Consider the following 23977-nt stretch of genomic DNA (forward strand, 5'->3'; position numbering starts at 1 on the left):
CTGGCCAGAATCCTTTACTGTACTGAGACCTGTAAGAGGCTGGCAGAACTTGACAGAAGGATGCAAAGGAGACAAGCAGCATTTAGCAGGCTCATTTGTGAATTGAGGAGAGAGAGAGAGAGAGAGAGAGAGAGAGAGAGAGAGAGAGCCACAGTCTTCTAAATGGGCTTTGTGTGGTGGCCAAGAACACTTTCCTGGCCTGTGTGGTTTGTCCTTATGGAACTATGGTATGCAAGCTCATGGATTGCCTCCCAAGGGTCAGTGTTTCAGTTGGTAGCCTATTAGACTCACCCATAAACTTATTTTGTGTGTTTGGATGGATGTTCTCTTTCTTCATATAGTTCCAGTAGCTGATTAGGGATGGGAATAGCCACTCAGAGTAGATATGAAAATAGATAAATAAGAATAATATCAATAATGCTTACAAGTTACACTAAAGGAAGCTTGCCTGGTGCCTTCATTATATATCTTTAAGCATCAGGGGAAAACATTCTTCTTAACCCAGGCCTTGGCTAATTAAATTATCTATGGCTAAATAAACTGTCTGTCATTAGGCTATGTATTTTTGTGTCTTTATACTGTAAACTGCCCTGTGATCCTTTGTTGAAGGATAATAAATAAATACTTGCAGAGGCTGTGCTCATGACACTTGCCAAACATATATATAGAGAGAGATTCTGCTGTGGGGAAACATTTTCCCAACTGCTTTCTGAAGGGAAGTGGGTAGTTTCAACTTTACATATGCTCTTAGATTAGAGATTCAGAGAAACCATATTCAGGCTTACAAAACTGCATAAAGTGAACAAGTGAGAGAGGGCTGCCATGATCAGGGCTCTGACACTGTTTTTGTCACTTTCTGCAACTTTTGGAAACAAGGAGCCTCCTCAGCTCCCCTGTGCCTTCTAAAAACCTGGCTTTCCACTTGTCTCTACACCCCCATGTGCTTGTTCTGGAGGGCTGAAGTTACAAAGGAAAGATATTCTTAAGACTTGTATAGATTGTACTGTACTTTGAAAAAACCATAGTTGGCAGATGGGAGGCTTGGTTTCTTTCTTTTTAATCTTGAATTTACTGCTCCTTTTTTAAGGGAGTATACAATCAAGGCAAGACAGGGGAAAATGAAAACAAATACATATATGTTGCGAAGAGATTCCACAGAGGCAATAGACGGGAACCAGAGTTAGATTCCGCCCCCCCCCAAAGGTGGAAGATTTATTGGGACTAAGCCAAATTGTTCTGCTAGTTTGTGTACTCAGATTGTGAGTTTTCTAAAAGAGATGGTGTAGCTTATACTAGTTTACACACAGGTAAGAACCCTTCTCTTCCCTTGGAGGCCTGTCTCTTGCCCAATGTGCCTTAACCTGGTGCCAGGTTAAGGCCTGATCAGGGCATTGGGCCAGCTGAGAGTCATTGATTGCCACTCAGTTTTTGTGATCTGCTCACTGTCTTATAGTTCATTGCTGATTATTGGTGGTTTTATTGAGCTTTCATATGTTGAATTATTGCTTTTAAGAAGTGTACCCTTCCTGGATATTGATTGATATAGGGCAGGTTAGAAACATTTATAAAATTAAATGAATACTGAAAAAAACAGTGTGTAGGATCTTCTGGCCTTCAGCACACAAGATTAAATATTATTTATATGATTGTTTTGCCTCGCTCAAGTAAGATGATCCTCCAGCTCATGATCTGCATTTGTGCACATCTTCTCTTTCAATTTGGTTGTTGTTTAGTGCTAACCATAGATTGTCATTATGTGCATATTAGCAAACCATGGTCATTAGTTGTCCTTTACACCAAAATCAGAAATCCACTCCAAATCATGGCCGGAAATGGTTATAAATTCACATGTAGAATCTTGTGGATGATGTATAGCCAAGTCATGCTCTGAGTAGACCTATTGATTTCAGTGGATCTACTCTGAGCATGACTAATGTTGGATAGCACTCTGTATATCTGGTATCAGCTAATTTCTGGGCAATCTTGCCAATGAAATATAGAGGAAGGAGCCAATGAAGTCAGCACTTTCTCATAATTGATTCCTGATCAGCATGAAAGTAAGCAGCTTGTTAAAGAAGCACTAAGCTTCCTAAATCTTGCTTAGGTTTGAACAAGTGCATTGACCCCGATCTTTGCCACTTGCCTTGAAGCCTATTTCCTTTGTCTTTACACTAAATTATCAGTCAATCAGCACATGACCTCACAATCACCGCCTTCCTTGTCACAGGATTTTTTCTTTCTTTTATACTTAGGGGAGAAAACCCTGAATATGGACACAACACCCATTCACCACTTTGCCTATCCATTCAGTTCATTTTCATTTGAGGGAAGAGGAGAGAGATTAAGTTTTAATCTTGCATACACCCCACTTACTGAACCTGCAAAGACACCGCAGTATTCTCTTCCCTCTTATCACATTGAATAAAAATGATTTGGCTTGCATATGGGAGCAACTGCACACACACTTAGCATTATTAAACATAATACATCCTTCAAGTGCGAAAGAAGAAGCAACACACATGAATACAGAGGAAAATGCACAAAGGTCCATGAATTGAGGGGCAGCTTGGAATAAACTAGTGTGGATATATATATACTATATCATTATAGAATCATAAAATCGTAGAGTTGGAAAGGACCACAAGTGTCATTGCGTCCAACCCTCTGTAATGCAGGAAATGTTTGCCCAACATGGGGCTCAAACCCACCACAGAATGAAACATAGAGCTGCCTTATACCACTGTTCCATCTAGCTCAGTATTGTCTACTCTGACTGCCAGCAGATCTCCAGGGTTTCCGGTTGGAGACAATTCCCAGCCTTACCTGGAGAAGTGGGAGGGTGTGTGTGTCAAAACTAGGACCCTTTGTGTATAAAGAAGATGCTTTACTGCTGATGCTTTAGGGCCCTTCCCAGAAACAGATAATATTAAGCATCAGTTATGCTCAGACTTTCATAGGGAACTGTTTCAAAATATTTGAGAAATACCCAAGTTCCCACCACCATCTTCAGCCTTTGCAATTGTCCTCTTCTTCCCATTCATGCTAACTGTCTTTTAATCCACTTCCTCTTTGTCTCATTCTTGATTGCTGCCAGCCAATCTAGAACCCTTCTTGATGGAAGAGTGGAATAAAATTCTTTCAAATAAACAAGCAAGCAAGCAAGCAAGCAGACAAACAAACAAACCACCTTGATATTATTGGGATATTATTATTGGGATATTATTGGGAGATTTTTGTCTTGGGGTGTTTTTTATATAAAAACACCAACACTTTTGACTATCTGAATGAATGAATGAATGAATGAATGAATTTTCATTTGCGTCAGCCATAGGTCATAGCAATAAAACAACAATACAATATACAAAGAATAGAAATAAAAAGTCAATTATGTAAAATACGTTTTAAGGTTTTGAATCAATAGTCAAATAGTGGATCTTATTCTGCCCCAGCTAAAAACCTTGCAGCCTTTGCTGTCACCTGCTCATCTTGATCTGCCAAGATAAAGGACTCTGTGGTGGTGGTTGGGCAACCTGGAATGGACAATAAAAGAGGGGTGATAATCTCATTCCTCAAGTTTTTATAAAGAGTGCAAGCCAGAAGGGCATGCGCCACCGATTCAGTACTGCCATCTCCACAGGGATATAAGCGTTCTTCGTGTGGAATCTGTTGGACTCGTCCCTCAAGTACAGCCGAGGGCAATACCTTCAATCTTGCCTCATTTCATAGAATCCTAGAGTTAGAGAATCATCTAGTCCAGCCCTGCAATGCTGAACCTGCAACCTTGGCATTATCAAAACCATCCACTAGCCAACTGAGCTATAAGACACATTAAACAGCTCTCTCTGCCAGAACAAGGCTATTCTCTACCCTGCCTCCCCCTGCCCCATCCCATCCTGCAATTATCCTATTGTCCCTGAAAAAAGTCACCTGGTGGATTATCAAGCTGTGACTAAAATGTAAGATGCCGTTTCACAGAAAGGTCTGAAACAGCACCAGAATTAACAGAATGCATCAAGGTGGTTACAACATTGTGATCTTCAGTGAACACCCCTCCATTCACGAGGCGTGCTTTCAGTTAGGGTCACATTTCAAAACTGCATTTTGAATTGTTAGTTAATGAATTAGGCTATTTGCACATGTGGTGCTTTAAATTGGATTTTTCATTTTCCTCCTATTGAAAATGGAAAACGTACATCGAGGAGTTGGTATATATGATTTTAAAATAGCTTCCTACTGCCTTGTTTATACTGTACACTACATTTAGAAGTGACATGTTCTGGGCAAAACAATGCTTTCAGTGATATTTGTGAAAATGCAAATTTTCTAGAATAGTTCCCTGGAACCATTTTTTAAAGAGGAAAGTCAAATTTCCCATTGTGGAACACCTTCTCCTTAACTTATCATCTGTTTCCACTCTTGCCATTTATATACCAGGTGAAAACTATTATTTTAATCTCTGCATTTTGTGGCATCTGTTGTTATTTATTCAGTGTACCAGCCAAGTACTAACATAAGGAATTTCTAACTGACTTACAACATTTTAAGAGAGTATAAGCATAACATAAACTATAAAATAACAGTACATTACAATAACCCCACATACCTACTGTAATCAAACAAAAGCAAAAACATCAGTAGAAAAAAATTAATAATAATCATAACGTAAATCACAAAATCAGGTTTTTATTAACTGAATTGTGCTGTTGTTCCTGCAGCTGGGTTGAAGTTATTATATTTTATGTGAGTCTTATGGCTGTGTTTTGCTAGGTTTTAATGTTGATTTTTAATGATGTTTTTGTTTTAAATGAATGCTGTAAGCTACCTCTCAGACTACAGTGTTAACTCTTAACATAGGTTAGAGATGTTTAAAATAAAGAGAATATATATATATGGAACTTTTAATATGAAGGTGCAATCAGATCTGTGATTCCACATTCTGACGTGGGGGAGTCCTGAATACCTACATCCTTGGTGACTTAAATTCATGGTGACAGCAGAAGCTACTAAGGCACCACCTCCAACATCAAATGCTCCTTGCTGCTGTATTAGTAAATAATTAGCACGCTGGAAGAGGAAAGGCATCAAATAGTCTAATCCCAGATGCTTATTTAAATTGAGCAGCTGTCAAATTGCAGATTATAGAGGCATGTAGGCTGACTGGAAGAGTTTCCACATCATCAAAACGCCTTTTCCTAGACAAGCTAATGTAATCTGCATTAAAGAGCGACTGCACAGTGCTGCAATCTCAAAAGCGGGGGATGTTTTATGAATCTTTTGTGCTCTCTCACATGACCAGGAATGGCACCCACCTCTTAGTGGTCATGCTCACCTAAACAGGGTGGCATTAAACAAGGTTTTATTCAGAGGAGGGTTGCAATCAAAGTAGCACTTTGCGAGAATAACTTCCCCCCACTATCCTACCCTGCAGGCCCCCTCAATCAATTCTGAGTTTTCCCCCAATACCCTGAAGCAGATTTTGGAATGGTACACTCAGGGTGAGGAGGGGGGAGTCCTGCTGTGCAAGTGGGAGTCATTCCTCACATACATTTAATAAGTTGGATGCCACCCACTGAAATTAGTGAGCAAGACCGTCATGGACTGGCTGGACACAGAGGAATATTAGAAGGCACCAGCTGGGGAATCTCTAAGGAAAGAAGAATGGTGGTGGGACAATGATGAGGGAGGAGAGGGAGAAGCCGGGAGGGGGAAGAGTCAGAAGCTGAAGAGGTAGCAGGGTTTAATGAGCAGGGACAGAGGGAGGCAGAGGGAAGTCTAGAATCTGAAGCTGAAGGAAGAGAGGAGGGAGGCCAAGAGGCAGAGATGAGTCTCCCAGGACCAAAAGAGGTATGAAACAGGAGGAGCAAAGGCAGACATGACGGTGGAGTCTCAGGTTGATTGGGAAAGACCTGGGAGAGGAGGAGCCTTAGGTAGGTGTGAGAAGGCAAGGACCTTCAGTCTCTAGAACTGTCTCAGAGGAGCAAGACCTATTGAAGAATAGTTTCTCATTAGATCTGGCACTCCTGAGCAGATCCAGTTTATTCTAATAAAGAGTTAACTTACTTCATGTGATTTATTGCTGACTTGCTCCTGACAAAGACTAAGTTAGATTAATTTAAATGGGTCAAACTTAGTTGAATGCCACCCTAGTAGATCTCTTATGATCTTAGTAGAAGCAGGTATTTGGAAATGATGAACAGCATCAGAACCCCCCCCCCCAAAAAAAAATGCATCTGGGGTATTTGTAGAGTAATCCTAACCATCGTATCTACCAGCTGGAGGTGGTAAGAGTGGGGTGGAGGAGCCCAATACCAGAAAGCTGCTCTGCTTCAGTGGGGGGCACACATCCATTCAGTAGCACCCACTATGCTTGCAGAAAGCTCTGTGGCCATTGATCTACCACAGCTAGATTATTCACCAGTGGTAGCCTATGAAGGCCCAGAAACAGGGTGTTCCAGCAATGGAGAAGAGGCAGATTGGATCCACTAGAACCAAAGTGCCTCTGTTTCCCTGAGAAGGTTTGTAGGGGTTCACAGGGATTTAGTGGTAGGGATTATCAGATAGTGGAGACTCAGCTGCCCTACCTTGCCAGTCAGTTGTGCAATAAAGGGTGTAAGCCTGCCCCCTTTCTTTACATGCTCCACCCTCCAAAGCAGATTTGGGATGGGGAGGAGAGGGTATCCTGTTGTGCTCGTGGGCATTATCGCACCGGCTCCTGCTAGCACTGCAAATTAATTGAATACAGCCCTATGCTCCTAATTTCTAACATGCTAAGTATTCCTAAAAGCTGCTCCTTTCATTAAATGCTTAAATAATTGACCACTTTAAAAGCAGCTTGCTAGGTTTCTTGAAATGGCATGAGTAGTTAAACCTTCTTGTAGGGCAAAACAGAACAAATGCACAACTCTTTTTTTTTTGTCTCTAATCTTTAATAAAAGATCGCACTGCACTTTAGAGCATTCACTTGATCTTGTTAATTTCAAAGCATTCTTAACGTTCATTTTTAAATGCTTGTCAAAAGTACAGCTTAATTGCTCATGAAATGCCTTTTAAGTGGGTATTATGAAAAGTTTTAAAAATGACAATTTTGCTTGAAGAATGAGCAAATTCTTAAAATAAATTGTTAGTTAATTACAAACCTGGATTTATCTGCCCCTCAAAATCATTGCTGATAAGTTCTGGACAGAACCAATAGCTTGGCAGCAATACTGAGTCATAATGGGTTGTACCCAGGGTTTGTTTGTTTTTTCTCTATTATCATCATCATTATTATTATTACACTCATGTAAGTTGGAACACCCCATTTTTGCTCCCCCCTCCCCACAGCTGTTACTTAGGATGTGGGGATCCTTCCAGAACAATGTGGAATATGATATACACAGCAGTAGAAGGCAGGAGAGATTATGACAAACTGGATTCACCATCTTGCATGGGTTTAAGTTTTTTATGCTAGCATAAAACCGTAATTGGAGAGGAAGAACCCCATGAGTCAAGGCTCTGTCTGATTAGCTATTTGCATGGATTGCATTTTTTTATTATTTCTGAATAACAGTTAACTGTATGATGGAGAAGATAGGCTGTAGTTGGAAAATAACAAGGACAGGAAAGGAAATTTTGAACCCAGGGAAAGCAAAATAGCTTCCAAGATAAACAGAGAAGCTCCATCCAGGGTAGGAACTCTTCACCATGTTTAAAGGGTGTTAGATAGACTTTGCTTTTAAGAGTGTGCATGCAGATCTTAGTAGCTGTCATAGAGCCATGATAGCTACCTAACTGGGAATATGCAGCCATCTGTGTGTTTGAGTAGCAGGAGGAAGAAAAGCATCCCAGCCAGTGAGTGAGTGAAGCATGCAGAATAGACAGCCATTCCCTGCGCACTTATTTTCTGGCTTTGCAATCCTTACCTGTGAAGTGGGTATTTGCTTAAGGCCTAGGATTCTTGGGTCCAAGCTCTCAATATCCAATGGTGCTATAAAGGCTCACTTTGAAATATCTTTATCAATCTCTTGTTATTCTTAGGATCTTCCTTCATCTCCTTTAGTTGCCTTCATCTTCCCTCAATTTACTAAATTGAGATTGCAAGCTCTTCTAGGCAAGGACTCGCCTATTGCTTATGCTACTTTGTAAAATGCCATGCACAGCGATGGAAGTGCTAAAAATAGCTTGTAAATTATATTCTAGTCAATTAATTAATGAAAGCAACAGACTGCATTGTCTCAAAAGCAGATTGGCTGGCAGCCCTCTAGCTAAAACTCATGAACTTGGGGAAGGCACATTAGACACAAGGGTTAGATAAATGTTGGACTAGGCAAATGGGCTTACTTCTTTTAACCTCAAACTAGGTTGTACCGGTAATATGACCCATTGATGTACGTCCTGAAGAATGCTGTGGAAAAGGAGAATCAAAGATGTAAAAGTTAAAATTAACTAGCAGGAAGGACATTTCCAAAAAGTACAAAGTGACTCAGAAAATAGAGGTAGTTTGAGAGAATGAACAGAACTTTTCAGCCAAACTTGTCCGTCATCTGAACAATGGCCCCAAATATTCCAAAGGAGCCTCTGAAGAGCTTTCCCCCAAAGTCTGCAGGGGAATGAGGTGGGGAAATTGGATGCATTTATCTTCTTCACTGATCAGCCAGTGGGCAGCAGAGAGTGCAGGAAGAAAAGAGGTTGGAAGGTGCACGTAATCATCGCTGATGAGAGGCTGAACAATTGTCTGGCTTTAGCTTTAATACAGAATGGGGCTACCAAGTCTATAAAAGGTATTTCCTTTGTACCTATTGCACAATGGCACAGAATCTCCTTCATTAACAACTTTGGACAAGATTGCTTTGATGGCATTTGCAATCTCCTTCTTTTAACCGCTTAGGACTGTGTTCTTGAGGAGGGGGTGTAACACTTCAGAAGTTTGAGAGTTTACTGAAAGTCCCTCCTGCAGTATTGCACCTTGCACCCCAACATGCTACTTATTAGATTATATAAGGCTGATAAGCAGTGGCATACACAGAGTGCCTTACAAGGAAGCATCCAACTGGTATAGTAAACAAACTGATTTGGAGAAGGCCCAGAACTCCTTGATTTTGAGGACAAACAGGGGCCTTCTCTGCAAACACAACTTGCAAACAGAAGGCCCCAGGTTTAATCTATGACAACTCTAGGTAGCACTGGAAATGGCCCCTGTCTCAGACTCTGGAGGCCACTGCCCACCAGTGTTGACAATACTGAGCTAGATAGACCAGTTGTCTGACTCAGTGTAATGCAGCTTCCTATGTATTTTTAAATTGTTAGATTGATAGGCTTGGTTGTAGTCTACAATACCAGTGCTTACCTAACCTCCCATCACCGGCATTGATGCAGCTTCCTAGAAGGGAAAAGGGCTAGGCAGCAGAGAGGATGGCACAGTGCACTGCATTGACCTCATTACCTTCTTTCATCCCTCAACACTGGCCATGGTGAACGGGGCTTGGAGTCCAGCAACATCTGGAGGGCCACAGGTTCTCCATCCCTAACATAAAGTGTCTCTGGTTTGTTTAAGGAGTCCTACAAGTATTTCAGGAAGCTGTCGGGCTCCATGTCAGCCCCATTAGCTTGCGAGGGTTAAAGAATATCCCATTACAAGTGTCAGCCAGTGTTTGAAATGTGCAAGCCCAGGGAAGCCCTTGGCTGAGAGCCAATGAAGGCTCTGCATTACTACCATTTCCATTTAGCTTTATTTATTATTATTTCATGGACGTTTTCTACTAATGAACCATCACTTTCATTTCTGCCCATCATAATTACACAATTACCTATCCTGGAAGTATTTAGTAATAACATTCCTGACCATAAATTTGACTCACTCTTTTAAATAGCGTCATAATTCAGTTTTAATGAAAGCTTGAGTATGCAAAAGAAAATGGGCTTTAGTGGAAGTATAGACAGCAAAGCACCATGTTACAGAGTAACCAACCCCATACTCCTTTCTCCGTGGTTAATGAGTTGTAGTGTGTAATTTGAATAAGCAATGACCCCTTGGATTTGTTTAGTTATGAACGTTGGGAAAGGCTCTAACTGAATGGGTGCTCCAGGGAATTATATGAAATTGTATGGAAGTCACTAAAAGGCATGGTTTTTCAAAATGGTATGTCTTGTCATTTGAGGGTTTTGTGGTGTGGTGTTGCGAAGAGTGGTGAAACTATGGAGGGAATTGCAACCGATCATTGCACCATGAAGCTGACTGAAAAGAATTGTCATCAATTTAGACTAGGCATGAGAAACAGTTTTGATTTTGTTTGCACTTTTAGGGGGAAATGTGGATTGAATTGTGTGTGTGTGTGCGTGCATTATTCTGTGCAAAAATGTGTATAATAGTTAAAACTGCATATAAAAAAGTGTTCATTAGAAGAAAGGAGTGCTAAAATGCAGATGAATTTTCAAGAGGGTGATTTTTTTTAAAAAAAGAATCCAAATTGCTGTGGAAATTTGGAGAACTTAATTTAAGACTGGGAAACTGGGAAATTGACATATTTCTCCATCTCTAATTCTCAAATAATAGTTGGAGGATTGGAGTTGAGCTATGGGCTGCTCTGTTCAACCTCTCCCTTAGCTAATCCTGCTTGGCAGGGGGTTCCTGCTTGGCAGGGGGTTGGACTCGATGGCCCTTGTGGTCTCTTCCAACTCTATGATTCTATGATTCTATGATTCTAATCCCCCCCTTTCTTTCTCATGTGAACAATAGTCTTTGGACAGTTAAGGAACTGATTTGAATCACTCATTCTTTGTTTGCTTAGTTCATTTACATAATGTTTGAACATTGGAAGAAAATGTCAAAGGGGATGTAATATTGAGCTCACTGATTTTGTTGTTTAATGTGGATAGTAATCTTCCTGTACATTTGTTAATTCTCTGTTGTCCATATGATGTTGTCTTCCAAAACACAGCCAACCCACACTTTCCCTTCCCTCAATCTAGATTTTCTCATACTCTCTCACTTTCAGAGTATCCCAAGTATAAGAAAGTCCAGACTGAGGGAGGGGGAAGAGTTGGGAAGGCAGTAATTTGGAGGAGAACATCATATGGACAACAGAGAATCAGTGGAGGTACAGAAAGCTTACTGTTCATGTTAAACAGCAGTATGGGTGAGCCCAATGTATCTGTTTTTAAAGATCCCACCACTGTAGGATCAAATGAGTGGTTTTATGCACAAAGGCTCATGCCCTAAGCTCTGCCTTGCACTTTGTCTCTTGGGCAAGTTACTTGTCATTTGTGACTAGCCAGGCCCCAACAGCAGCCATTTTGTGCATCGATTTTTTGAATTTCCAGATATGGCCACAAATTCCAAAAAGATAGCTGCTCCTTTTATGCAAATGACTACTCAAAGGCAGTTACATCTAAGCAATCTCTCTTTCTGAGGCAAGTGAAATACAGTTAAATCCAACGTATTTGCACCTTTACAAAATGTTGGATACCATATTGTGAGAGAAATTACTACTTAAATGGGAACAGATAGCCCTTGAATGATATCTGTATTGTGAGATAGAAAAGCAACTGCTCAAATGAAAGACTCTCTGATGGTAATAAAAGGCAAATCTTTGAGCTGAAGAAAGGGTTCCCAGTTGAATTTCCAAAGTCAGTCTCAAGACTGTTTTGTTTGGTATGTTTGTTGACAACTTTAGTGAGAAAAGGAAGAATGTGTCAATGAAATGGCAATTAGATGGAGAGAACAGTCAATTCAGCTGAGAATTGGGAAAGTATACATAATGTATTGGATGATTCATGAACTGCATAGCAAAAATTTAGTAGGGCAAAGTGCAAAATCATGAGCTTCAGAGCAGTCTTGGTACCTGCCAGAAATGACGTATTGACCTGAGCCGAGGGTCTTGGGTCAACATGCATGACATCTATGAACCACTGATGTGATGCATTATAAGGAAAATAAATACACTGCTAGATATAATACAGGATCCTGTTTTAGTCATCCATCTCAAAAAAGGATTTTTAAACAATGGAACATTTCCTGAAGCTGCTAGGTCAAACTACTTGATTTAGCTTCCATTAATCTTTTTTAAAAAACCTTGCACAATGCCTAAATTTTACCTCCAGCTCTGTTAACACAGAAATGGCCTGACGTCTCTTTCGTCTTGTTTCCTACCTACCAAAGAGCCTGTGTCTCTTGCCTAAGGTTGGAGACATGCTGGATTTTCTATTCCTGAAGATAAGGTTTCAGCCATTGCTTTCCCTTCTTACCATGAGCAGAAGTGGCTGGAAGGGCAGAGCAGCACCTTGCAACAGCCTCCTAGCAGAGGGATCAATGCCACTTACCAGGATAGAGGGGCGGAAGGACAGGGTGGCACTGAGTTCAGGGTGGCATGGACACACTAGTGCATCTGCATTGCCCAACTTGGCTGTTGTCCTGCCCTACCCTTCCTGCTAAGTGATGACACAACCCTCAGCACCACCTTGCTCTGCCAGTAGCTACTACCCAGCAGGCCTAAGTGCAACATACATGGAACCTATGGGAGACTCATTTGAATGTCTTCTACATCCTTCCACATTCCACTGGTGGGTGCACTAGCAGAGCCAATCTAGCATTCCCATTTTGCCATTGCTCCTGGTAAGAGGCAGTGATGTTGCTACTGGGAGACTGTTTCTGCAATGCTACCCTGCCCTGCCAGCTGCTTCTGCCCAGCAACTTAGGTACAACCTGATCAGCATCTCACAAAGCTTTCCTTGAATGTCTGCTGCCATAGTCCACTCTGTATCCATGGCTTCACTACCTGCCAGGTTTTTCCTTTCCTTTGCTTGCCTATTTTACCATCTAACCTAGGAGTGTTAAGTGTGGTGACTTTCCAGCTGTTGTTGGATTACAACTCCCAGCAGGCCTAGCCAGCATGACACAATAGCCAGGGAAGATGTGAACTGTAGTCCGACAGCATATGAAAGGCACAGTGTTGGCTTTCCCTGACTGAGCCTGTTGAAAGGTTTTGGAGAACCTGAAAGTGTGAACACAGTTTTCTGATACGTAGGTTGGTCTAATAAACTGTTGTCTTAAAATGGATTTTGGAATGAGAGGAACAGGAATGTATGACAAGAATGGGATAGCTTTGTTGGTGAGTGAATGGTGTGCGCTAGTTCCTCTCATCCAGCCAGGCTTCCTTAACTAGTTGGAATCCAACATCGATAAGTCATTAGAACATAAGAAGAGCCTGCTGGATGAGGCCAATGGCCCACCTAGACAAGCATCCTCTTCTCACAGTGGTCATCCGGATGCCCAAAACAGGATCCAAGTGCAACAGCACTCTTCCACAGTTGTGATTCTCTGGCATTCAGAAACATGCTGCTTGACAGTAGAGGCATAACATAGCCACTATGTCTAGTCACTGTAGGCAGCAACCATTTTAGGCACATCTGATATGTGTGCAGCTACACACGCACATCATGCTAAACATAGAAGTTGCCCTAAAATGTCACCAAAGGGCCACAAAGAAGGGCAGCGCAGGGGTGGAGGAGGGTGTTTGCATGCTTTTTCAGTGGTGTTTCAAATATACGTGGTTCCCCACTTCTAATCTACAAGATGTGACCCATCTGGAATGGATGTGTACATTTTTGTGGTTTGTAACACGTTAGATACATGCAGCTAGATACAATCTAGAAATTATGTCAAGGGCATCATACAAATGAGTTCTTTCCAATCAAAACCTTTTGCAGAGAGGTCTTTTAATGGGCATGGGTTCCACCTTTAGAATTAAAAATTTTATACACATCCTAACAAGTTATCTCCCTTGAGTACATTTTACCTTGCCTGGATTTTTTGATTATTATTATTGCAAGTGCCAGCTGTTCTTTCAGAGTCAACAGAGCTCCAGCTGTCCAGTGGCAATCTGTGAACGGTGCGATTAGATTTCTAACTTGTTGCTGAGAAATGACAACCTTTTCCTTGGATCTTGTATACAGTAGCATCTTTGAATAGACAGGACAGGTCCAGCTTGGCATTTTGTACTCTGTGGCCTGATCATTCCTCTAGAATGTATCACCATATGTTCAGCATTGTATGGCCCATTTGCTGCTGCTGTAACACAAACACACAATCCCCTTTGACTACCATATCCCTTTGTAATTTGCTGTGCCTTTCTTCCTTGCAGTGCACATAGAGCCTGGCACATGCGAAGTCATCGCTGCTCACAGGTGCTGCAATAAGAACAAGATTGAGGAACGCTCACAAACAGTGAAATGTTCCTGCTTTCCAGGTCAGGTGGCTGGGACGACGCACGCTGCTCCTTCATGTGTAGACGGTAAGTGAGCAGGTCTCTCTGTAAAGTGTGCATTTGCGTTTGGAAATTGCTGTTGAATCGATTGAGAGTTCCACCCCTAGCTCTGGAGCCTTAATTCTAGTTAGGTGTGCCTGCTGGGAGATTTACATTGGATACTTCTGGCTTCGTAGTTTAAGCAAAATCAGCTGTATATTTAGCTGCAATCAGAAATAATCTCCTGCTCTTACCAGGTTCTTTATGAAAGCACAACACACTTTTCAAATGGGTAGAATTTATTATTATCATTTGACAGCTGATGGATGTGCATTTGAGAAACCGGCCCCGACAGCTTGATTCACTTTGAATAAAGTCACATTCAAATAAATGTAAATATCTTCAGGATCAAGAAGTTAGTAATTCAGCCATCGTCACCAAGCAAGCCATGTCAATCCAGGTTTGCACAGCTTCAAATCACTTTGTACAGCAGTCAGCAGTACTGCCTAAGTGGCACTCCAATTTCTTACCCCGGTTTTGAATTTGTGCCAGCACCAAACCATCTGTATGGGGTGCAGGCACCACTTAGGGGCAGAGAGAGATAGTTAAGGCTAACACAGCAATCATGACCCACTTCAGTAGGACTTGCTTCTGAGTACACATTGTTAGGATTGCAACCTAACACATCAAAATGGTTGAGGTCTTGGGCTGAGCTGCATGTTCTTCAGTGAACATTTTTGGTGCAAAAAGGAGCACAAAAACAACTTATTGATTCTACGTTCCCTTCAAGGAGCTTCATGTGGCATGCATGGTTCTCCCCCTTTCCCTTTTGTCCTCACCACACCCCTGTGTGGTAGGCTAGGCTGAGAGACAGTGACTGGCTTAAGGTCACCTAGTGAGCTTCATGGGTGAGTTAGCATTTGAACCCTGGTCTCCCAAGTCCCAGCTTGAGACACTGACCACTACACCATCTCCAAAGGCTTTTTTCTTTCATGCTCCTTCTTTACTCTTCACATCTGGAGTTGGCTTCTCCCTATTAAAGCTGCCATTCCCCCCTCATGGTTTTGAACTAGTAACAAAAGCCACAACACCATTGCAAGAGCAGAGACTGAAGGCAGACTGGTAGAACATGGGGAACTATGTATGTTGTCCCAGGGGAACAGAATCATAGAGCCCATCATTACTGTTTGCTAGGATTTGGAATTCATTCACTCTCAGAAATGTCCCCTTGAAGTAACTTGTTAGTTGTTTCATTTTCACAGTCTGGGTACAGCAGTCAAGAGGGCACAACTTGGGTTTTGAACTCAGTTTGCCTCATCCAGATCTAAGGCTCTATCCACTGGCTACACATGGGGACCTTCTTGGAGCGATGTGTTTTCAGGCATATCTTTGCAACCATTCTTTAAACTTCTCAGGATAATTCATTGTTAGGTAACTGATTTGGGATTCAGTACTTGTGAAATTCTAGATTAGTGGACCACCTCTATTTTTGACTGCGATGGATATTGGCATTGGCCACACATGCTCGTCCTAGAAAACTGAGACTCCTGCTCTTCCTGGAAAACCGAGACCACCAACACTTTTGCTGCTAAAGGGAAGGGAGTCACATGCGGGATAGAAGTCAACAAGACTGACCTTTCCCATCATTTTTGTCAATAGTACAGTAGGCTATAGACAGCCCTCCCATGGGTCCCATAGATCCTTACTCTTATATCCAAAATGCTTTTTTAAAAAATAAAGGAAATTGGTATATAATTATAATTTCAAGTGCTCTTCTTCTTCCCTTCTCCCTCGCAAAACAGGGCCTACATTGCTGGAGAATACAGATCATGGAACTCCAGCATATATGATAGGTAGGAGATGTGGCACAGAAGGAACCACTGGGTGGTATTTCAGAATTCTGTAGCTCCAAAGGTTTTTAACATAACCGCGGCTCGGTTAATTGGTTAAATGTGGCACTGTTGTCAATTTATTTATTTTGCATTTCACCCCTCAACACGAAGGTTCCATACTTATTCAGAAAGATAAATCAGAGATTTTAGTAAGACTACTTAGAGATAAATGACTTGTGGGTTGATTTGCTCAGTTTCAGACTCCGAACCAATATTTAATGCTCTTGTATGAATGTTCCTTAGTTTAACTCTGAAAGGGGCTCACTTTACAGAGCTCTGTTTCCTTTATTTTATTTTTTAGCCATCAACCAAGTAACCAAGACTGGTTCTAAGGTCTATTGTTGATTTATTTTTATTTTTATTTTACTTAGAAAAGCCTGTTTCTGCAGTGTAAGTGCTACCAGCATGAATAAGAACATGCCATCTAATCACCTGTGCAAAGCACTAACCCACCCACCCCCATCTATATTTTATTGAGCTGTGTCATTCTGGATCTATCTGAAGTGGCTGGAAGCCTCTGCTGGTGCATTATTGATCGGCTTGGCAGCTTGGCTGGTGCAAATGGATTTGTACATGATGCCAAGAAACTACTTAAAAAACACAGGATACAATTCCCACGAAAGGCTGCATCCCCAAGCAGCCTCACAAAGGTGCTTCTTATTTTGTGAACAAAGCAGTTTCCCTGAAATTATCCACTGGAATTTCACAGAAATTATCGTGCCCGCATCGGTTGCAGCCCAGACATAAAGTTCTTATGGATGCTCTACATACCTCAGCAATTAAAAGTGCTAAGAAAGCAGAAAAAGATTTCTAATACAATATAAAATACGGTTCATATCTCCCAGTCACCTCATCCTTCAAACCATTGGTTGAGCTATTACTTCTGGGAATGATCAGAATCATTTTAACTGCTTAGGTGAAAGCTGTCAGCAATACAAGTTCTAGGTTGGAAGTTGAAGTCTAGCTTGGGTTAGCAACAAACTTCACCCTTGGCCAGCCCCAACCCCCCACCTCCAAAACAACCCTGCTCACTCAAGACTTTCCCTGGCTAAAGGTGGACTTTTCGTTATAACAGTCATCCTATCACACCATCACCCTATCTTGAAAAAACAGTCTCTAGTGTAACATGACCACAGAAGAGTCAATTATTAGTATTGTATCTTGTATTGTGGGCCACAGTTAGACTCCACCCCTTGAACTTTGCTCTGCTTTTCAGTTTCAGTTGTGTTCTCTACACAGCCAGCAAAAAAGAAGCATGTTTGTTTGCTTGCAGTAAGAAATAAGTTTGTTATTCTGTGGTTATAATGAGCAGGGGAGAATTGGTTCTCATCGATGAAAAGGTGAACTTACCATTCAAAAGCTTTCTCAAATGTTTATCAAGCATTTTTATAAGTTTACAAAAGGAAGCATATTGTGCAGTAAATACAGTACACTGTACTACAAATTTAAAGACTCAGACACATGGACTTCAACAATAAATTTAGGCATATTATTCTGAAGCACTGTTCTCCCTAACGTTGCACTGTAGTATGCTCTTGCTTGGTTCTAAACCTGGTTTTATTCTTTTCGCATTGCAGTTTTAAAACTTTTTTTAAACAATAACAAAAACATGCTCCATACTTGTTTATAGTTTCTTAGTTATAGCACAAACTTTTGCTTGCATTGCATTTTCTGGTGTTCGTTTGGCAGTCATCCTGGTGTTCTTACTAAATTTTCTGTTAACTTGGCCTTTACACAGCCCATTATGTGAATTAACACACTCTGCATAGATGAGTGTGAGAGGAGGTCATTGCCTTTCCCTTCCCCTGGCCTGGCCCTCACAACCTCCACCAGTGAATATGGGCACAGGGTTGACTGGTTCTATATGTGCCTCCATGGTCCAATAAATGCCTAGAAATGTGGGTGCCCCACCTAGCTACAGGACCACCTCTTCCTAGAGAAATCTGGAAGTTGTAGCTCTGTGAGACGAATGGGCATCTCAACAGCATCTCAGCACTCTTCACAAACTTTGGTTCCCATGATTCTTTAGGGAAAGCAATGAGTGTTTAAAGTGGCATTATACTGCTTTAAATGTGTTCTACATATTGGGCCTAAATGACATCATTACTCCCTTCCATACTGTCTACAGAATAGCAGAAGGACTATTCACTTGACATGAAATGTTCCCATTACATAGGAAGCTGTCTTATATTGAGTCAGACCAGTGGTCCATCTAGCGCAGTATAGTTGACACTTACTAGATATGGCTGTGAAACATTTCAAAGATGTGTCTTTCTAGCCCTGCCTTGAGACGCCAGATACTGAACTTGGGACCTTCTCTGTGGAAAACAGACCCTTTGTCTCACAGAGCTATGGCCGCTTTCCTCAGTTAGTTAGATCACCCTCCAAATAACCTCGGATAGTGGTTCTATCACATAATTTGTGATGCAAGTAGCTCTGTTGTAAACATTTTTTTAAAAAAAAGACAAAAACAATTATTCGGATTACAGAGAGTTCTCTGTCAGGAGAGTCTTCTTTTCACTTTGCTTCAGGGCCCTTTTCAGTTGATTTATATCAACAGCCGGTTCTTGCAGGGCGGTGTGGGTAGATGGAAGAGGAGTTACTTTCACTCACCACAGAAGAGAGGTTCTGAATTACCAATGGATTTGGCACAACAAACTCTGGCTATTGCTGGATTTGGGGGAAAAGTAATTGGCTCAGAGAATAAAAACTTCATCCCCTCAGTGAAACTGGCCTTCTCTTTTCCCAGTAGTGGAAACCTGCTGTTTGATTGGCAACCTCCAGCCTCTGAACGAGTGAGATCTCTTCTTCTATGCATCCTGAAGAATTAATGTGCAGAACTAGGAAGTTTTTTTATCTCCCAAAGTACAGCCCTACTCCTGCATGATTTTTAGATTGGCCTCAAAAGTCCTGCTCCCAATTTCTCCACCATCTGAAACAAGTCAGGGGTTTGGGTCTTTTCAGCTGAGGCACCACACCTTTACAATCCCTTACCAGGAAAGTTCCCTTGGTGCCATTTTAATATTCATTCCAGGTTTTCTTTCAGTGCCAGCTGAAAACCTGTTTGTTGTCCCAGGATTTTGCAGTTTTTTTCTGTTTTTAGTCTATTGTTATTTAACTTCATGGAAAAAATGAATTATTGTTCTATTTCTTCTTGGTAATTTTGTTTTATCTGTTTTATAAACCACTTTGAAGCTTTTTTTAACAACCAAGTTGTATATAAAGTTTATGAAAGAAAAAAATATCTCAACAATATATATAATTTAACTGCTTGCTGTGAATTCGTTTTGATTGTTATTTGCTGTGTACTTACAGTTCTGTAAGCTGCTCAGCGAGCTTTGGCTGAATGGTAGCTGACAAATAGTTTAAATAAAATTAATTAATTAATCAGTCCTGTGTACTTGGGCTGTGAACTAGAATTGTATCAATATTCACAGAAGTATTTACCCGAATTGCACCTGCTACTCACTCTGGACAAGTTCCAGGACCCAGTGCAGTCTTTCAAATGTAATGTTAACCCAAGGATGGAGAACTTAAGGCAGATGTTAGACTCCAACTCCCATCATCCCTGACCATTCATCATGCTGGCTGCAGCTGATGGGAGGTAGGGATCCAAGAATACCTGCAGGGCCACGTGTTTCCCATGCATCATTTCCATGGATATTCCTGTCCTGTTGTGAAAATGTATGGTGGCACCTGGGCATCCTAGCTGCTTTGATTTCCTCTTATCTTTTTTTTTATGGATGAAAAGTTCTTGGATCACCTTGTATAGTTGTAAGTTTACTAAGTTTACTAAGTTGTGTATCTGAAGAAGTGTGCATGCACACGAAAGCTCATACCAAGAACTAACTTAGTTGGTCTTTAAGGTGCTACTGGAAGGAATTTTTTTATTTTAAGTTTAATAAGTTTACTAAGTACACCAATCCTGAAAGTTGTTCTCCTCTTTCCTAAAGGCCTCCTGAAACCAGCAAAACATTTTGGCTGGGTGTAAATATTTGAAACAAATCTAGTCTTAACTATGGTGGGTTTAAACAAGTCAGTAGCAAACCATGGTTTATGATCCAGGTTTGTTAACAAACCAGAATTTAAACAGTGTTCTCCCAGCTGGGATGTAATGCAAGGTTTTGACTAGTTTAAAACTGGAAGCTAAAGTGACTATGCTGGGAGAAGAAAGTGGAGAATGTGAACCTGAGGTTCACAGCTGCCTGTGCATGTCTGGGCCAGTCTCTTCCTTCTTCCAAGGCTTTCCATTTCTTTTTTCTTAGCCTTTCTGTTGTCCTGAGTTGAGAATAAGATGACAGGCCATGCAAAATCAGGCTCTGCAGTTTTGATCTCCTACAATGCCACCTTTGACTTTAGCCCGATGTCTAAGGTCAGAAAGAACTTGAGAGAAGCAGACCTCACTCTGATTTTAAATTAGGGCCCTGGCACCATTAGGTACATCATCTCTGTTTCAGTTAGCCTCTCAAGGTTTCTTGCTCTTGCACATTTGTCATTAACATGTATTTTGTCTTTGAAACTGTCAGGAGCCAGGGAAGCCCTAATTCACCAAGACAACTCTTCCCACCAATTCTGTCATGGTGTGCACTTCCTGCCAAGCTCATTCAATCCCCACACCTCCCTTTTGAATGGAACACTGCTGCTCTTTCATTACATTTCTTCCTTTCTGGCCCTGAACGATTTACCTGATGATCCTTCTGACTTTGGTCATGTTTGTGGCAGAACTTGGGTTGATAATGAGATGAGCTTTTCTTATGACCTGTGCCTTCAAATTATTCCAGTGTTGCACTGCAGGTTGGCATGGTGGATGGCCCCTATAGTGGGTAGAGAAACAACTAATAAAATATGCTTTGGGGCTGCTTGGTTCGATTGTAGTACCAGCCAGCACTCCATCCTTGGGATGTGTGAAGATGCAGTGATGCTCCTGCGCCTTTTTAAAAAATATATGTTTAAGAGGATATTTTGTTTTCCCGCTAACCATGCTGCCTTAAATGTGCATCTTGCGTTTGATCCTAGTTAGTATTGTCTTGTTTTCATATTTTGCAATGTTGTGTTTGATGCTTTATGTTCGATTGTAAACTGCTTGGAATTTTTTGGATATTAAGTGGTATAGAAATTCATAATCATAACAACAGCAACAGCAACATGAATGAATGAATGAATGAATGAATTAAAGAGAATTGACTTGAGTGTTCATATTGGTCTACTCTGGAGCTGACCTGTTAAGATTTAAGATTATGGTCAACGTTTCTTTCAGTTTCTGTTTATATTGGGGCCTTTTGCTGCCACAAGGAGATGATCCACTTCACTGACTGCATACACTTTCTCCTGAGGAGTAAATAACTGTAGTGTCCAGCCTGGTGTCGTTGCTTTGCTTTGTTTTTAAAGTCCTATGCCTTTCATTTTTTCCTAGCCTCAATAGTGCTTCAGAAGTGGTGGTGCCAAATGCAACCATGTGTAGAAGGAGAAGAGTGTAAAGTGCTACCAGATTTGTCCGGATGGAGCTGCAGTACTGGAAACAAAGTAAAGACCACCAAGGTATTCCTAATCCAAGATGGGTGAGAGAAGGCCGAGTCAAATAATGCTCCCCCTCTCACACACACCCCAAGAGGGCATTGTTGTGATCCTTTTTATGAGATCCACATAGCGCATGATTTTGTGAATGACAATTGTGATGCTTTGAATCTATTTCAAATAGTTGACTCTGTTTCATAATATCTGGTAGGCCAAATAAACAACAGTATGTTCAGGGCATATAATGGTTCAAGAGCCCCACAATGCATCTTGTCCATTCCTGACCAACTGTCATAAAGATCTCAGTTCAAAGTGATTTCAGATAAGTGACAATGGCTATCTGACTTCTTTGTGTATTTGTTAGGCAGTTGCTATATACCTAAAAAAGGATCACCATGGCCAGTGCAATGGCAGGAGGTTTGGGAAGGGAAGAAGAGAAGAAGCAGCTGTATGTCAGGAAGGCAGTGGAGATCCACAGCTTACACTGCAGCACGTTTTAAGAGACCTCGATACAGTTTCATGCGACAAAAAAATCAAATTAGATTACATGGAGACAGGAACCACAAGACTCTTCATACACCTACCCAAGATCCTTGTCCATCAAGTCTGAAGCTACTCTGAGAAACTTTAGCGTGCCTTTGTTGCTTCAGTTACAGGGTTGTTTAGTTCCTTATATTTCCTTTTTTATTTTAAATGTAATCAAAGCATGTAATCGGAACTACTTTTTCTAATGCTTGGACACACATTCTGAACAAAGCCATTTTTGTTCAAAATGGGAATTTTTCTGTTTATTACTCAAAAGTGGGATGTGAACACAATGTAGTGTGGATTGCTCCAGCAGTGTGAAGTTCCAGCCAGTCAGCCCATCTTCCAGGATACTCTATTGTATTCTCCCCCACCCCTGAGTTTCTATTCTACCCCCACCCCCAACAAATGCTCAGCATTCTGTGGTTACTAAGCAGGATCGGTGGTTCTTGTGCTGTTCGGGGGGGGTGAACCTTTAAAACCCCCCCTTAGTACTGTTACACCACATCCCAATCTGAGTGGTGTGAAATTCCAGAGATGCCAGGCAAGCCCCCAAGAGGGTCTGTTGCTTCTCCCATAGGTGCAACAGTCTTGGATCCAAAATAGCAAAAAGCCATGCTCTCTGTCCCTTTTCCTGCCTGTCAGCCCATGTGGTGCTCTGACTCCACTTTCTCTGCAGCTTGCAAACTCCAAACTGATCTTCCTGCTTGCTTATGTCAGGCCAAACTGTAATCCTAAACCTTTTTCAATCCCTTTTCTCTCTGCCCACTGACACATAGCTGGAGGAGCTCCCTTCCCTTTGCAGTCTGGCACTGAATTGCCTGATGGCCCATCTTTTGTAAGGTTTAAGACTTGGTCATCATCAGCCTTGTTCCACCAATGACCCACACTCAGCCAGCTATGCCAGGCTGGACTATGCCAGCAGTGTTTGGCACAGTTTAATCAAACCTTGATTAATTCCACCTTTTACTAAATCCAGGAATTATAGGGAGGATCTGGCGCCTAGGAATTTAGGGGATCCTTGCCCCCCCAAAAAAACTTACAACGGTACTTCTTGTGCTTCTTCAAACCTTGGGGGATCCTGAATACACACTGATACCCCCCTCTTATTTCTATGTGGCCCCATTTTTGTGTGGTCCTGTTGGCAGGTTTTATTTGCTATTAGGAGTGATTTGAAAGTGCAGCTCTCATCAGAATTTACACAGCAGTAGAAAAGAAAATTTAGGAGGGAATTGGGGGAAGTGCGCTCTTTATAAATGAACCTTCTCACTTCATCTGAGTTAAATATCATTTTCCCAGAAACTCAAAACCTTTTATTTTTATCCGTTGGAGATGACTTCATTCAAACAAGTTTCTTTCCAGATTTATCTTATATATCTTGCATAGCATTCAAGAGTAGAGTGACAAAATAAGAAGTGGATGAGTAGAGTGAGTCATCAGTTGCAGAGTCAAAGCGAACGTGAGCCGGTAGATGGAAATGGGTTTTGAGGTCTCCCCTTCTAATGGGTGTTTAGCAACAGCATCTTATGCAAGAGCGGTTAAGTGTGTAGATGAAACTCCTCCCAGTATCCCAAGAAATACAATAGTGGAGGATGGTTTGCCTGTAAGACGCCTGCCAGCCTTGGCTTGTTGCAGCCACTTCCCTCTGCTTTGCATCACGTTCCAGCCAAGGACTTTCCAGCCTGTCACAGCTCCTCCAGTTGGAGCAATCATCTGTGACAGAGAGCTACATGATTATTATTTTCATGGCTTGCTGAATACCCTGAAGAACAAGGTATAATTAAAATTTTATCAAACTCATTAGTAATTACATGTATGTCATGGTTA

General features: G+C 41.4%; 1 protein-coding gene across 2 annotated transcripts in view; it reads left to right on the forward strand.

Moving 5' to 3' along the window:
* The window catches only part of TAFA3 (TAFA chemokine like family member 3), a 93632-nt gene that overhangs the window by 62847 nt on the left and 6808 nt on the right, over positions 1–23977 (forward strand). For both annotated transcript variants that reach the window (XM_082227682.1, XM_082227683.1), the window contains exons 4-5: positions 14118–14267; positions 21525–21649. In XM_082227682.1, coding sequence (XP_082083808.1) covers positions 14118–14267; positions 21525–21649 — 275 coding nt within the window. The remainder of the gene's footprint in view (positions 1–14117; positions 14268–21524; positions 21650–23977) is intronic.

The sequence above is a fragment of the Podarcis vaucheri genome (assembly GCF_965113315.1).
Source record: "Podarcis vaucheri genome assembly, chromosome: 6".
In the NCBI taxonomy this organism is placed as follows: domain Eukaryota; kingdom Metazoa; phylum Chordata; class Lepidosauria; order Squamata; family Lacertidae; genus Podarcis; species Podarcis vaucheri.